Source organism: Loxodonta africana, chromosome 13, assembly GCF_030014295.1.
Source record: "Loxodonta africana isolate mLoxAfr1 chromosome 13, mLoxAfr1.hap2, whole genome shotgun sequence".
NCBI lineage: Eukaryota > Metazoa > Chordata > Mammalia > Proboscidea > Elephantidae > Loxodonta > Loxodonta africana.
Window position 1 is genome coordinate 84,935,936 of NC_087354.1, and position 16,187 is coordinate 84,952,122.

General features: G+C 42.6%; 1 protein-coding gene across 9 annotated transcripts in view; it reads left to right on the plus strand.

Annotated features, from left to right (window-relative positions):
* The window catches only part of FNIP2 (folliculin interacting protein 2), a 165,168-nt gene that overhangs the window by 70,923 nt on the left and 78,058 nt on the right, over positions 1–16,187 (plus strand). For 5 of the 9 annotated variants that reach the window (XM_023558481.2, XM_023558485.2, XM_023558478.2 and 2 more), the window contains exons 4-8: positions 4,914–5,014; positions 5,105–5,176; positions 11,510–11,610; positions 11,764–11,853; positions 13,621–13,692. In XM_023558481.2, coding sequence (XP_023414249.2) covers positions 4,914–5,014; positions 5,105–5,176; positions 11,510–11,610; positions 11,764–11,853; positions 13,621–13,692 — 436 coding nt within the window. Of the gene's footprint in view, positions 1–4,863; positions 5,015–5,104; positions 5,177–11,509; positions 11,611–11,763; positions 11,854–13,620; positions 13,693–16,187 lie in introns of all 9 variants that reach the window. The other 4 variants (XM_023558486.2, XM_023558482.2, XM_023558484.2 and 1 more) reach the window with 2 other exon arrangements.

A 16,187-nucleotide genomic window follows, 5' to 3' on the forward strand; every position in this document is an offset into this window, starting at 1 on the left:
ACAAATATGGATCTCTTCCAGTCAGTTAGCCAGGTAGCTGTCTTCCACATTTCTTGGCGTAGACAAGTGAGCGCCTCCAGTGCTATATCTGTTTGTTGAAACATCTCAGTTGGTATTCTGTCAGTTTCTGGAGCCTTGTTTTTCACCAATAGCTTTGGTGCAGCTTGGACTTCTTCCTTCAGTACCATTGGTTCTTGAACATATGCTACCTTTTGAAATGGTTGAATGTTGACTAATTCTTTTGGTACAGTGACTCTGTATTCCTTTCATCCTCTTTTGTTGCTTCCTGTGTCATTCACTCTTTTGCCCATAGAATCCTTCAAAATTGCAACTCGAAGCTTTAACAAACAGAAATTTATTTTCTCACAGTTTAGGAGGCTGAAAGTCCAAATTCAGGATGCTGGCTCTAGGGGAATGCTTTCTGTCTTTGTTGGCTCTGGTTGAAGGGCTATGACTCTTCAGCTTCTGCTTCCTGGTTCCTTGGAGATCTCTGTGTGTCTTCGTATCTGTCTTAGCCCGTCTCTGCTCACTCCCTTGCTTGTTAATCTCTTTTATATCTCAAAAGATACTGACTCAAGACACAGCGTACAGTAATCCTGTCTAATTAACATAACAAAGACAACCTGTTCCCAAGTGAGATTATAACCACAGGCATCGAGCCTAGGATTTATAACATATATTTTGGGGGGGACATAATTCAATCCACAACATTCCACTCTTTGGCTCCCCAAAATTTATGTCCTCACCACATGCAAAACACATTTACCCCATCATATCATCCCCAAAGTCAGCTCCAAGTCCCAAATCTTCTGAATTATCTAAATTAAGTATGGGTGAAACTTTAGGCATATTCTGTTCTGGGGCAAAATTCCTCTTCACCTGTGAACCTGTAAAATCTAGACTACAGGTTATCTGTTTCCAAAGTACAATGATTAAACCGGTTCAAGGTAGACATTTCCATTACAGATGGGAGAAATTGGAGGGAAAGAAGGGATAACGGGCACAAAGCAAGTCCAAAGCCCTGCAGAACAATTTACATTAGCTCTCCAGGCTTGAAAATAATCTTCTGTTCTTTGAGACCATTAGAGCAGTAGCCCTGCCCTCCAGGCTCTGGGTGTTGGCCATGCTCTCTGGATCCTGGGTAGAGGCTCCTCAGCCCTGGGCTTCAGTTTCATGTTCCAGGCCATCTAGGATGGCAATTCCGTTTCCTCAGCTTTAGGTGGCCCCATTCTTTTGGTTTTACCTGACCCCACCCACTCGGCCCCGGCAGGCCCCCATTCTTTTGCCCCTTGAGCGTTACAGCCCTGCCCCCTCAGCTTTGTGGGGAGCAGCCCCATTTCCCTGAATTACCTGAACAGCAGCCCGACAGTCCAGAACTGAGTTGGTAAAGATCTGCCTTTTTGAAACCTAGGAGGCTGTGGCCCCACCCTTTGAGATCCAGGAGACGGCGGCCCCACCCTTTGAAGCTGAGAAGGCCCTGCTTCCTCCTGTGTTCCCTCCAACAGTTCTGCTGATCTCCGAGCTGCTCCAGGGATGGTGCTTTCTTTTCCTGGAGGACAACAGAAGTAGCTCATTTGGCTTGTTTCTTGTCTGTAGAATTCCAGGAGGCAGACAGCAGTCTTTGTTTTCGTTCTTTCTCTGTCCCCTTCAGTCTAAGCTGCTGAGTTTTCTGTTGTGGTAGTTGGTTTGAATCATTGGTCACAGGCTTAATCTCTTTAACAAAAAATTGTGTAGCCACATCCTTGGTGAACATTCTAGGACACCTGTCCTTAGCTTGTACAATAGAATTTTCCAAATCTTTAATTTCTGCTTTCATTTTACATAGTTCATTTTTAAGTCCATCCCATTTGTCTCACATTTAACTAAAAGCAGCAAGGAGAAACCACATAGCCCCTTTAAGATCTTGCTTAGAAATCTCATCACTTACAAGTTCTACCTTCTCCCAAACATTTGAACATAATTCAGACAAGTTCTTTGCTGCTGCATAAAAAGCATTGCCCTTCCTCCATTGTCCAATCCCATGTTCATCATCTCCTCTGAAACCTGACCAGAAGTACCTTTAATGTCCACATTTCTAGCAGTGTTCTGTTGCTGGCACTATATGTATCCTCTAAGATAATAGAGACTTTGTAGCTCTCCTCACTCCCTTCTGAGCTCTCACCAGCATTGCCTTTGACATCTATAATTCTACCAACAGTCTCTTCAAGGCAATGTAGGCTTTTAGTATTAGGCACTTTAAAACTTTTATGTTCTTCCAGCCTCTACCCGTTACCCAATTCCCAAAGTGCTTCTACATTTTAGGTATCTGCTAGAGTAGCACTCCACTTTTCTGGTACCAAATCCTTCCTTAGTTATCTGGTGCTGCTCTAACAGGAATACCATAGGTGGGTAGCTTTAACAAACAGGAATCTATTTTCTCACATTTTAGGAGGCTGGAAGTCCAAGTTCAGGTGCTCGCTCTAGGGGAACATTTTTTCTCTCTCTCAGCTCTGGATGAAGGTCCTTGTCTGTTCAGCTTCTGCTTTCTGGTTCCTTGGAGATCTCCGTGTGTCTTGGCATCTGTCTTACCCCACCTCTGCTCACTCTCTGCTTGTTTAATCTCTTGTATGTGTCTGAAGAGATTGACTCAAAGCACACCCAATACTAACTCTGTCTAATTAACATAACAAAGGTGGCCCATTCCCAAATGGGATCTTAACCACAGGCATAGAGGTTACCGTTTACAACAGATATTTTTGGGGGGACACAGATCAATCCTTAACAGGCAGTAGAGGATAGGAGTTTAGAATTATTGAGCAATATTGGCTGACTGAATAGAAGAAAGGAGATGTTTCATAAATATTGAATAGCAGAAGGGTATTGCTTGAGGAAGGATATATCAACCTTTCTTTTTTTTTAAAAAAAAAAACTCTGTGATTTTATCTACTATGTTGCTGGAAAAGCAAAGCCATGGAAATTGCCAGCAGCCACAGGTCTACAGAAGTTTGTTAATTTCAGGGCCAGGATTCATGCCATACATTTGCTCTCATTTCACGGCACTCCTGGGTCTTACAGCAGTTTGCAGTTTAAAAAGTACAGGGTGAAATTTTCAGCTGGTTGAGAACCACAGTTGGATGTGGACCTTGTACTCTAAGAAAAAACAGATTATAAAATGATGGTTGGGTGGGAGTTATTAATAAAGAACATGAAGCCAGTTGTTTTCGGGCTACATGTAGTGGGAAGAAGTGGGTGTGAGTTGTAACAAAACAAAAAGAGGAGCCCAGCTGACCTAAGCTGATAAATTTGTCTTTCTTTTTCCACCTTTGCAAATAGGTATAAGTGGGTGTGGTGTGTATATGCGTGTCAGTGGGGGTGTGTACTTGTGTGTGTATATGCATGTGTGTGTGTATTTGAAGTTAAAAAAATTAAAAGATTTAGAAGAAAACGTTGAGGATGATCCCCATAATTCTCCTTGGGTGGGTGATATTGTCCTCCAAGCACACTGGAGGTGGAGTGTGTGCAGAGAGATAATAGTTTTGTTTTGCTCACATTGCGTTGGGTTGTCTGTAACATACTTGTTTGGATGACATTTATATTGATCCTGCTCCCCAGCGTGTCACCGCCACTTGGCATAAATGCTCAGCAGTATTTGATATATTAATGAATGTGTTTGGGTGTAGGATTCTAGAGCACCAAGATACGGGGGTGGAGGGGAGGGCATGCCTGTGTAAATAATAACCAAAAACCATAGGAATGGTTGAAAATGTAAACATTGAGTAGGTGTGCCCTCTAAAAGGAACGGCTCCCATTCAGAGGGTGATCTGGGAAAGGAGAGTGATTAACAGTATCAGATATAGTGAGAGCAGTTCAGGGCACAAACTGGACATTGTCCATTGGCTTTGGCAGGTAGTTGGAGGCCATGACTAGAATCCTTTGAGTAAACGGATCATTAGAGGTGAAGTAGGATCACAGTTGGTGATCCGGAAAATGGAAGGGGAGAAAGTAGAGGCAGCACATCCCCATCTTGGGTGACAGAGGATGAGAAAGACTGTCAGAAGCTGCCCGTTTACCCATTGCCGTCGAGTCAGTTCCAACTCACAGCGACCCTATAGGACAGGATTTCAAGGCTGTAATCTTTGTGGAAGCAGATTGCCACATCTGTTGCCCATGGAGTGGCTGGTGGATCCAAACTGCCGACCTTTTGGTTAGCAGCCAAGCGCTTGTCACCAGGGCTCTCCCATCAGAAGCTAGACGGGTCAAATATTTAAAAAAATTTTTTTTTGTAAAACTGGAGGTATCAGGTCATCTGTCATCTTTTGGACCTTCACGAAACCATGCCTGTACCAATCAGCATTTTTGATGAGCACTGGTAATTATAAAGTTGAATAATACCGAACAGCTGCTAACCAAAAAGTTTGGCAGTTTGAATCCACCAGTGCTCCTTGGAAACCCTATGGGGCACTTCTGCTCTGTCTTATAGGGCCACTATGATTCAGAATTGACTTCATGGCAATGGGTTTGGTTTTTTTTTTTTAAATCTTCCTTTTGGGATGTGTTCTCACTACCAAGAGGAGTCATTACCCCATTTATTTCCTATTTTAATCCTTCTATTTAGAGTTCGTAAGTGGGGATAGTTATAATCTTTGTCTCTCCTGAAAATGTTAAGAATGAACTCCAATAAAGCGTTTAGACCCTGTGTGAAGATACTGTGTATAAGGAAGAAATCATCAACATTAGTGATATTTGGGGGGAAATAGACAGTTACCATTATAGCTTGAGACGGTAACATGATCAGCAGCTGCTTTGAAAAATGGTTGTGATTGCCCACTAAACTAAAGAGATCAAAAGATTGATAAACATTATGTTGTCTTGCATTGTACGCAGGTGTGCCATGTGCTGACATTGACTTTTGGTCTCTTTCTTTTGTGTGGTAGTACATGAGGCCGGCTTCTGATGTCAACATGCTGGGAGAGATGATGTTTGGCTCAGTAGCCATGAGCTATAAAGGCCCCACCTTAAAGATACACTATATACGGTAAGCTTGGGCTTCTTTGTCTATGAATTCTGAGAAGTGAGTGGTGATGTTGACCCCTTCATTAAAAAATTGCATTCTCTTTTTTTCCAGCTCCCCTCCACAACTGATGATTAGTAAAGTCTTCTCTGCGAGAATGGGCAGCTTCTGTGGGAGTACAAATAAGTAAGTGTGGGAATTTGCCTACCCTCTCCCCCATTTTTTTAAGTGGCTGTTGCTGGACAGAGTAATTCTTTGAGGGCCACGAGGCTTTTAGAAATGAGAAGCAGGATGCATCCACATTAACAGAGGAGTTTTAAAAGTGGTGGTGGTTCTGTAGCCAGTTGCTGTGAAGTCAGTTCATGATGACCCTGTGTGTCAGAGTAGAACTGTTCTCCATAGGGTTTCCATTGGCCGATTTTTTGAAGGTAGATTGCCAGGCCTTTCTTCTGAGGCATCTGTAGGTAGACTTGAACCTCTAGCATTTTGGTTAGCAGCCCAGTGAGTTAATCATTTGTGCCACCCAGGGATTCCATTGACTTGTATTGTTACTGTGTGCTGTTGAATCAATTCTGACTCATAGCAGCCCAAAAGGACAGGGTGGAACTGCCTCATAGGGTTTCCTAGGCTGTAGTCTTTATGGGAGCAAATTGCTGGGCCTTTTCTCTCATGGAGGCCCTGGTGGGTTTAAACCACAAACGTTTTGGTTAGCAGCTGAGCACTTAACCATCCCACCACCAAGCCTCCTTCCCTTGTCCCATAAAACCAAGCCAAACCAAACCCAGGGCTGTCGTGTCGATTCCAACTCATAGCGACCCTATAGGACAGAGTAGAACTGTGCCATAGAGTTTCCAAGGAGCCCCTGGCGGATTCAGACTGCCGACCCTTCGGTTAGCAGCTGAGGCACTTAACCACTACGCCACCAGGATTTCCACTGTCCTGTAAGTGAGCATAAAAAGGCCTTTGACTTTACCAGGTGACTTTAAAGATAAATGACTGTTTGTCTTTTATTATCTACATTTTGTGTCTCCATCTGTTAACTACTATGTTCCCACCACTGGTCACCAAGTTTTCCTTCCCTGGAAAATGAAAACTAAAGGAGAAGTGGTGGGGCTGCTTTACCTTTTTTATTTTTAATTAATCCATCTAGCATTTATTCATTTATTTACTTACTTGTTTAAGAAGGAATCAAGTGCACAGTAAGCTTTTTCAGGGGGATAGGAACCACCTGGCAGTATGGGCTGACTGCTTGCCATCCTTGCTGAGCCATCAGGGTGGCCATTGCGAGTGATTGGTACTTGGGTCATGCAACGCTTTGATTTTATATACCTATGTAGACTAACCCCCACGTGTCTGTCAGTTTGTTGTACTGTGGGGGCTTGCGTGTTGCTGTGATGCTGGAAGCTATGCCACCGGTATTCAGATACCAGCAGTGTCACCCATGGAGGACAGATTTCAGCTGAGCTTCCAGACTAAGACAGACTAGGAAGAAGGCGCCAGCAGCCTACTTCTGAAAAGCATTAGCCAGTGGAAACCTTATGAATAGCAACGGAACATTGTCTGATATAGTGCTGGAAGATGAGCCCCCCAGGTTGGGAGGCACTCAAAAGAAGACTGGGGAAGATCTGCCTCCTAAAAGTAGAATCGATCTTAATGACGTGGATGGAGTAAAGCTTTTGGGACCTTCATTTGCTGATGTGGCGTGACTCAAAATGAGAAGAAACAGCTGCAAACATCCATTAATAATCAGAACCTAGAATGTATGAAGTATGAATCTAGGAAAATTGGAAATCATCAAAAATGGAATGAAACACATAAACATTGATATCCTAGGCATTAGTGAGCTGAAATGGACGGGTATTGGCCGTTTTGAATTGGATAATCATATAGCCTACTATGCTGGGAATAACAATTTGAAGAGGAATGGTGTTGCAGTCATCATCCAAAAGAATGTTTCAAGATCTATCCTGAAGTACAACGCTGTCAGTGATAGGATAATATCCATATGCCTACAAGGAAGACCAGTTAAGACGAATATTATTCAAATTTATGCACCAACCACTAGGGCCAAAGATGAATAAACAGAAGATTTTTATCAGCTGCTGCAGTCTGAAATTGATCGAACATGCAGTCAAGCTGCATTGATAATTACTGGTGATTGGAATGCGGAAGTTGGAAACAAAGAAGAAGGATGTGTAGTTGGAAAATATGGCCTTGGTGATAGAAACGATGCCGGAGATCGAATGATAGTGTTTTACAAGACCGATGACTTCTTCATTGCAAATACTTTCTTTCGCCAACCTAAACGGCACCTATACACATGGACCTCGCCAGATGGAACACACACAAGTCAAATTGACTCATCTGTGGAAAGAGACAATGGAAAAGCTCAATATCATCAGTCAGAACAAGGCCAGGGGCCGACTGTGGAACAGACCATCAATTGCTCATATGCAAGTTCAAGCTGAAACTGAAGAAAATCAGAGCAAGTCCACGAGAGCCAAAATGTGACCTTGAGTACATCCCACCTGAATTTAGAGACCATCTGAACAATAGATTGACAAATTGAACAGTAGCGACTATACCAGACGAGTTGTGGAATGACATCGAGGACATCATCCATGAAGAAGGCAAGAGGTCACTGAAAAGACAGGAAAGAAAGAAGAGACCAAGATGGATGTCAGAGGAGACTCAGAAACTTGCTCTCGAGCATCGAGCAGCTAAAGCAAAAGGAAGAATTGATGAAGTAAAAGAACTGAACAGAAGATTTCAAAGGGCATCTTGAGAAGACAAAGTAACGTATTATAATGACATGTGCAAAGAGCTGAAGATGGAAAACCAAAAGGGAAGAACACGCTCGGCATTTCTCAAGCTGAAAGAACTGAAGAAAAAATTCGAGCCTCGAGTTGCAATGGTGAAGGATTCCACGGGGAAAATATTAAATGATGCAGGAAGCATCAAAAGAAGATGCACAGAATACACAGAGTCATTATACCAAAAAGAATTAGCCGATGTTCAACCATTTCAAGAGGTGGCATATGAGCAGGAACCGATGGTACTGAAGGAAGGAGTCCAAGCTGCCCTGAAGGCATTGGTGAAAAACAAGGCTCCAGGAATTGATGGAATATCAATTGAGATATTTGAACAAACAGATGCAGCGCTGGAGGTGCTTACTTGTCTATGCCAAGAAATACGGAAGACAGCTTCCTGGCCAACTGACTGGGAGAGATCCATATTTATGCCTATTCCCAAGACAGGTGATCCAACCGAAGTGGAAAGTATAGAACAATATCATCAATATCACACACAAGCAAAATTTTGCTGAAGATCATTCAAAAACGGCTGCAGCAGTATATCGACAGGGAACTGCCAGAAATTCAGGTCGGTTTCAGAAGAGGACGTGGAACCAGGGATATCATTGCGGATGTCAGGTGGATCCTGGCTGAAAGCAGAGAATACTAGAAGGATGTTTACCTGTGTTTTATTGACTATGCAAAGGCATTCGACTGTGTGGGTCATAACAAACTATGGATAACATTGCGAAGAATGGGAATTCCAGAACACTTCATTGTGTTCATGAGGAACCTTTACACAGATCAAGAGGTGGTTGTTCAGACAGAACAAGGGGATACTGATTGGTTTAAAGTCAGGAAAGGTGTGTGTCAGGGTTGTATTCTTTCACCATACCTATTTAATCTGTAAGCTGAACAGATAATACAAGAAGCTGGACTATATGAAGAAGAACAGGGCATCAGGTTTGGAGGAAGACTCCTTAACAACCTGGGTTATGCAGATGACACAACCTTGTTTGCTGAAAGTGAAGAGGACTTGAAGCACTTACTAGTGAAGATCAAAGACCACAGCCTTCAGTATGGATTGCACCTCAACATGAAGAAAACAAAAATCCTCACAACTGGACCAGTGAGCAACATCATGATAAACGGAGAAAAGTTTGAAGTTGTCAAGGATTTCATTTTACTTGGATCCACAATCAACAGCCATGGAAGCAGCAGTCAAGAAATCAAAAGATGCATTGCGTTGGGTAAATCTGCTGCAAAGGACCTCTTCAAAGTGTTGAAGAGCAAAGATGCCACCTTGAAGACTAAGGTGCGCCTGACCCAAGCCATGCTATTTTCAGTCGCATCATACGCATGTGAAAGGAAGACCGAAGAAGAATTGACGCCTTTTAATTGTGGTGTTGGTGAAGAATATGGAATATACCACGGACTGCCAAAAGAATGAACAAATCTGTCTTAGAAGTACAACCAAAATGCTCCTCAGAAGCAAGGATGGTGAGACTGCGTCTTATGTACTTTGGGCATGTTGTCAGGAGGGATCAGTCTCTGGAGAAGGACATCATGCTTGGCAGAGTACAGGGTCAGCGAAAAAGAGGAAGACCCTCAATGAGGTGGATTGACACAGTGGCTGCAGCAATGAGCTGAAGCATAACAACTGGTTTAGGACCAGGCAGTGTTTTGTTCTGTTATGCATAGGGTCTCTATGAGTTGGAACCGACTCGATGGCACTTAACAACAACAGCAACATGCAGACTAAGGGTCCTGAAATAACTAATTGAGACTCTTACATTCTGGCACATATGTCCGTATATTTTGAACTTCCAGGTGCTTCTTTTTTGATTAGACAAAATATTTGTTACGTTTTGATACCTTTGAAAGAAAGGCTTGTTATAAATTAAGGGACATGCTTAGGAGACAAATGGAATCTATTTGCTATTTTTTTTTTTCAATAACCTTGGGAAATTAAAAATATATCCCCTGTAGATTTGGGCACCACTGAGTAAGTCTTTGGAAACCCTTGTGCCCTAGTGGTTAAGAGCTACGGCTTCTAACCAAAAGGCCAGCAGTTTGAATCCACCAGGCGCTCCTTGGAAACCCTGTGAGGCAGTTCTACTCTGTGCTCAAGGGTCACTATGGGTCAGGAATAACTCTACAACAACAGGCTTGATTTTTGGTTTGGAGGAAGTCTTTGCTTACTCTTACAACAAAGTAGTGAATTTCCTTATTTGAACATTTAGTATTGGCCCGTCGTGACTTAAGCCAATATGGGAACTGATGTTTATTTCTTACGATATATTCCCTTTCAGGCCTTTGAGAAGACCTGAACATTTATGACAACCCTCTATAATAAAATACTGAGCTCAGATTTAACCAAAAATTGTTTTGGCCTCATTATGCTATATTATCTTTGGAGTCTTGATATTTTTCTTGTTAATAAATAAAATAAATTGTTGAAATCTGCTACTCTTGTTTGGGGACCATGGTTTCAGGGGACATCTAGTTCAACTGGCGTAACAAAATGTATTAAAACATTCTGCATCCAACTTTGGTGAGAGGCGTCTAGGGTCTTCAGTGCTAGCAAGCGGCTATCTAAGATCTATCAATTGGTCTCAACCCACCTGGAGCAAAGGAGAATGAAGAACATCAAAGGCATATAGTAAAGATGAACCAAAGAGACAGAAAGGGCCACATAAACCAGAGACTACATCAGCCTGAGACTGGAAGAATTAGATGGTGCCCGGCTACCACCAGTCACTGCCCTGAGAGGGAACACAACAGAGAATGCTGGATGGAGCAGGAAAATAGTGGGATGCAGATCTCAAATTCTCGTAAAAAGAACAGACTTAATGGTCTGACTGAGACTAGAGGGACCCAGGGGGTCATGGTTCCCAGACCCTTTGTGAGCCCAAGATTAAAACCATTCCCAAAACCAACTCTTCAGACAGGGATTGGACTGGTCTGTAAGATAGACAATGATACTGGTGAGGAGCGAGCTTCTTGGCTGAAGTAGACACATGAGACTATGTGGGCAGCTCCTGTCTGGAGAAGAGATGAGAAGGCAGAGAGAGAGAGGAGCTGGTTGAATGGACACGGGGAACACAGGGTGGAGAGGAGGAGTGTGCTGTCTCATTAGGAGGAGGGCAGCTAGGAGTACATAGCAAGGGGTGTATAAGTTTTTGTATGAGAGACTGACTTCATTTGTAGACTTTCACTTAAAGCACAACAAATAATTTTTTAAAAATCTACATACCCTCACCTTTGTTTTGATGAGTACAGTCTAACTTTTTCAAAGTTGTGAAGTCAAACTCTTATAAGAATCCTAGTTTATCTATTCCCCCTAAAATGAAAGTTGCTGAGTTGCTGATGTATGCTCAGAATGAATCGCAGCGTGCTTCGTGGCAATCACAGGACCAAAGCTTAGAGTTTGATGTTCCATTATATGACATGAAATTGTTAGAAATACAGTTGTTTGGTTTTATAGGTTGGACTACCTCCAATAAAGTTTTATTTTCCTCTAAGAAATTCCCCTAAAGTTAACCAGTTTAATTTCCTTTGGTAGATGTGAGATTTTGCTTATAAAGAAAAAACTTGAGTTACTTGATCAGTTGTTGTCTGTGTTTGAAAGTCTATGAAAAAATACCTTTTTGTCTATTTGACAAATACTATTTGTCTCTTGACATTCTTCTCTTCTTTCTCCCTTCCTCCCCTTCTCTGGCCTTAGCTTGCAAGACAGCTTTGAATACATCAACCAAGATCCTAATTTGGGAAAACTGAACACAAACCAGAATAGCTTGGGTCCTTGTCGTACTGGAAGTAACCTAGGTAAAATCAGACACACCAACGGATCTTTTCTTTCTGGATGTGCGTTTTGCTTTATTTGAGTTTGTTGTGTTGTTTTGTTTTGCATTATCTTTAATCTGTGTTTATTTTTTGTGTGTATTCCGTTTGCCCTCTTGTGTGTGTTTCTGCCTCTAGGTCTGTTGCAGGCATGCAGCGGCAAACTGCTGCAGGGGCTGGCTGAAGGAGGACCTCTCCGGCTCACCCGGAGTGCTTCTTTCTTTGCAGGTTTGTGTGGAATGCCGAGGACGGTGTGACCCGCACACTTACTGATAAATCCTGTGCAGGTCCTTAGGAAAAAAAAATCCTATTTGATGCCTCTCTAGAAATCCAAGGAGCTCATTTGATAAGTTATTAGTTTCAAATGCAGCCCCCTTCATGGTGTCTTAAAAATTCCAGCAATGAACCTCCATCGTAAATGCCTTTGCTAATACCCAGCATAAGCTGATTTTGATCTGAAATAAGCCCTTAGTGTTTCTAAGAGGATTATGTTTTCTGATTTTCCTGGGTCTCTCCTGCTGCTCGGAGCTGTTTCCTTTTCCCGTGGTGTCTTTTATCCTTTTCTTCACCTGCATCCTGACCTGCACAGAGTTTCTTCAGAAGTCACTCTAACATGAGCATGGAAGACTTCTGTGTTTCTCTCCCTCCTTTCTTTCTCTAGCATTTAAGTAGCTTCAATGCAGCTTCTCGGTTCTTTGCAGGTATAATCACCCAGCTGTCTCTGGGTAGGTAAATTCTGAGACTTAACTGGCCTTGCTAGCTGTGGCTGTTGAAATGTCTGTAGTAGTCTTGGCATGATTAACAAGTGTGGGGAATTTGTATCACTAACATGTAAATGGTTACTCTTATGCCAAATGGTGTCCTTCACTCTGTTCTTTTTTGTAGTCTGAAATCGGCCAACCACCATAGTTAACTGACACCCTAATGAAACTAACACCCTCCTACCTACTTAGAGTGAGGATCACATGTTTATGTATTTGAAAATTGTGAAAACAAGCATGCTTTAAGATAGTTGGCAAGTGTAATAGCCAGGTAGGGCCCTTGGTTTCTTGTACATTGTAAAACTTACAACAGAAACCTCTCATCCACCCTCAAGCCCAGTAATATACAGTTCAGATCAATCTGAAGCAACCTTAGAAGTCTGCAGTGCTTCAGGGTGTTTTCTGAAAGTCACGCCAGTACATGAGTTTTGCTAAGTAATACTGTGTATGGGTGTGTGCAGCAAAGAAGTGGAGGAAGAAATATTTGAAAATGAATATAAGTGTTTTCTATCTGCCAAGAGAGTGGGTTATAAACAGAGAAACATTTTTTAAATTTATGAAATGGTTTTCAAGTATTTCTTTTCCCTAAGTTGCCTGTAGTTACTACTGAAACTGCTTATAAAGCGTTTTGAAAATGCAGTGCTATTGAAGTACTACTAATAATGAGAAAACTGGCTAAATATATCTGCCTGAAGATATTCGGGCATTCTATCAACTGCGTGAATAGTTTGTTGTTCAGTTTTTTAGAGCTTGTGAACATCACTCATAACGGTTTGTATGCTGCAATAGAAAGCTAAGGACAGGTGGTTATTTGGTTCTGTGTTTTCTTCTTGCTCTTATCACCTTTTTATGTATTTAATTTTGCTTTCTAGTTAATCGCTATATAAACTTGTACCAATTATAAGCTGTTGCCAAATTTGAAGGAGCCTTGGTAGCGCAGTGGTTAAAGCACTTGGCTGCTAACTGAAAGGTCGGTGGTTCGAACCCACCAGCAACACCATGGGAGAGAGATGTGGCAGACTGCAAAGATTACAGCTTGGAAACCCTATGTGGCAGTTCTACTCTGTCCTATAGGGTCATTATGAGTTGGAATCGACTCAATGGCCATGAGTTCGTTTTTTTTTTTTTTTTTTTTTTGGTTAGCCTACTTTGAAATGTAAAAGGTACTACAGGTGTTTTAAAAACTTTATTATCTTTTAAGAGCCTGGTAATATGGTTTCCTTCTGCCTTTTAGCACACAGCACGCCAGTTGACATGCCAAGCAGAGGACAAAATGAAGACAGGGACAGTGGCATTGCTCGATCAGGTATTTGTACTTCCTTTTATTGGCTTAACTGATAGAACGAATTGTCTGTAATGGTGTAGTAGTTGGGAAAGTAGGAGAACAGATAGGTGGACTCAAATCTGCTGGGATTTTCTCCACGTTTTAAGAAAGTCTCATGTCTCAGAAGATCTGAAACTTTGATGGACAATGTCTAGCAGTGATTGTGCAGTGAATTTGGGTATTAGTTTTTTTCTAATACACAAACTTATCCAAGACTAATGGACATTGAGAGGTTTCTTTCCAGACGGGAAGCTTCCTTGAGCCCGTTGTTCTGGGAAATTGCTTGCTAAGTATTGAAGGAAAGTGTCTATGGAAGTAAATCTATCCATGACAGTGGGAAGGTCTGCCAGCTGATGTGGTCACCCTTTCTTCTGTCCTGGAGGCATGATGATCAGGTTTTATCTCAGGTTACCCATATGTCAGATCCTAAATTTTCTAATACTGCTTTAGCATCCCCTTGGTTTAAGCTTTTGTACATGACTCTGTTTGTCAAGAGCCAAACTGACATTCCAGTGGCAGTTGAATTTGATTATGGTTCAGCTCTGAGCAGGGTGGTGAACTAATCTGGAATTTGAGGATTTGGAGGTATGTGTGGCTGTGCATGATGAGTACGTACCAAACAGGCAGCCCCTACCTTCCACTAAGGCTAGCAGCACCCTCCTGCTGTTCCCCCATGATATGTGGTGCTTCACCATGTAGGTTAGTAGTAGTTTGTGGTTGAATGTGCTCACACTGGATGAGACCTCTCCCTTCCTCTCAGCCTGGCGCTTGTTTCTGTTTCTAGCCCCTGCCTTCAAACACAGCTTGAAGGGGTCCTCGTGCTCCTTCTGTGTACCCCCGGCACTGCCCACCCTGTATAACCCCACTTCTGAGTGACTTAATGAAATAGGTGTGGTCCGTTACTGAATCCCCCTGTTTGGTTTATATATGTCACACAATGTAAAATATATAGCATTTTGTGTATGGTAAAATAAAAATAGCTGATTCGTTTTGATGTTTATACTCTTTTCTGCGAAGTTGGGCAATGAACCTTTGATTGGAAATTAACTCCCATTGATTAGACCTGTTACCATTTTCACTTACAGCACCTTTTGTACAAGCATAATGCCTCAGAAGATAAGAGGAACATATGAAGTGCTGAGAGAACTGTTTTAGTTTGTATTTAGTGGTACTCAAGGTACTTTTCTCATGTTCTGTGAGGCACTGTCAGTATTCTCTACTGCAAGAGCAGCTGAGCTCCAGAGAGGCTCTGAATGTGCACTGAGGAGCTTGGTATCCCCATGCTCACCCCTGGCTCTTGTAGGCCACTGAGCAGGACTGGCACAGGGGCCGGGTCTGTTGTAGTTGAGCCTCCAGGCAGGAAGGGAAGGTGTGTGATGTTTTGGGAAGCACAGTCCTGGAACCAAGACACTCTGAGTCAGAGTTGCTGTCCCTTGAGGAAAATGTGCTGTCTTAGTGGCTGACATAATTTAATGTGTTTGCTTTGACAGAGTGAGAGCTCCTTAACATCTGTGAAATGAACAGCCATTTCACATTCTACAGGGGCCCGTTCTGGACACTGATACTGCAGAGCTCCTGCAGTGACCTGACTTTACTTACTTATATGCCCCTTGGAATTCCAGAGAGGATTTAAAGGCATATTGGGGAAGCTAAAACGAACAAAAACATTATTAGGAGAAAAGCTTGAATTTTTGGTTTATAATGTAGCATGCAGGGCTAGGTGGGAGGGAGAAAGAAAAAGAAAAAAGGGAAAATAATAGTCATTAAAAAATGTGGTGTGGCAGGAGCTGACAGATGGGGATGGGGCAGACCCAGGCTGGCGGCGGCTGGTAGCTCTGTAGGCAAGGCGGTTCACTAAGGCCTGTGAGGATGCATGCAGATGGTGTACAGGACAGGAGGGTGAGGAGTAGGAAAGCGCATTTCTCTGGTTACTGGGTGCTCTGTCTCCTGTTGGGAGCTCCGAAAAGTTGCTTTCCTGTACTCCCTGCCTGGGATCGTTGCTGGCTGTGTTCCAAAATGGCAGTGCTGTGCCGTGTTAGTGGGCAGTGGACCTCCACTCTATCTCTCCTCGTTCTCTGTTTGCGTCAGTTTCTTCTTCCATTTGGTGCTTCATTTGATGCTTAGGGTTCCAGGACTGGCATTTGTGTCTGTTTTACTGTTTTTTGGGTATTTGCTGCAGAGGGATGGCATGATGCATCTGTCTAGGATGCCATGTTGGCTCTGCCTTCCGTTGTCTGATTTCTTGACTGCTGCTTCCGTGGGTGTTGATTGTGGATCCAGGTAAAATGAAATCCTCAACAACTTCAGTGTTTTTTGCATTTATCATGATGTTGTTCATTGGTCCAGTTGTGAGGATTTTTGTTTTCTTTATGTTGAGGTGTAATCCATACTGAAAGTTGTAGTCTTTGATCTTTTTCGGTAAGTGCTTCAACTCATCTTCACTTTCAGCAAGCAAGGTTGCGTCATCTGCATATCGC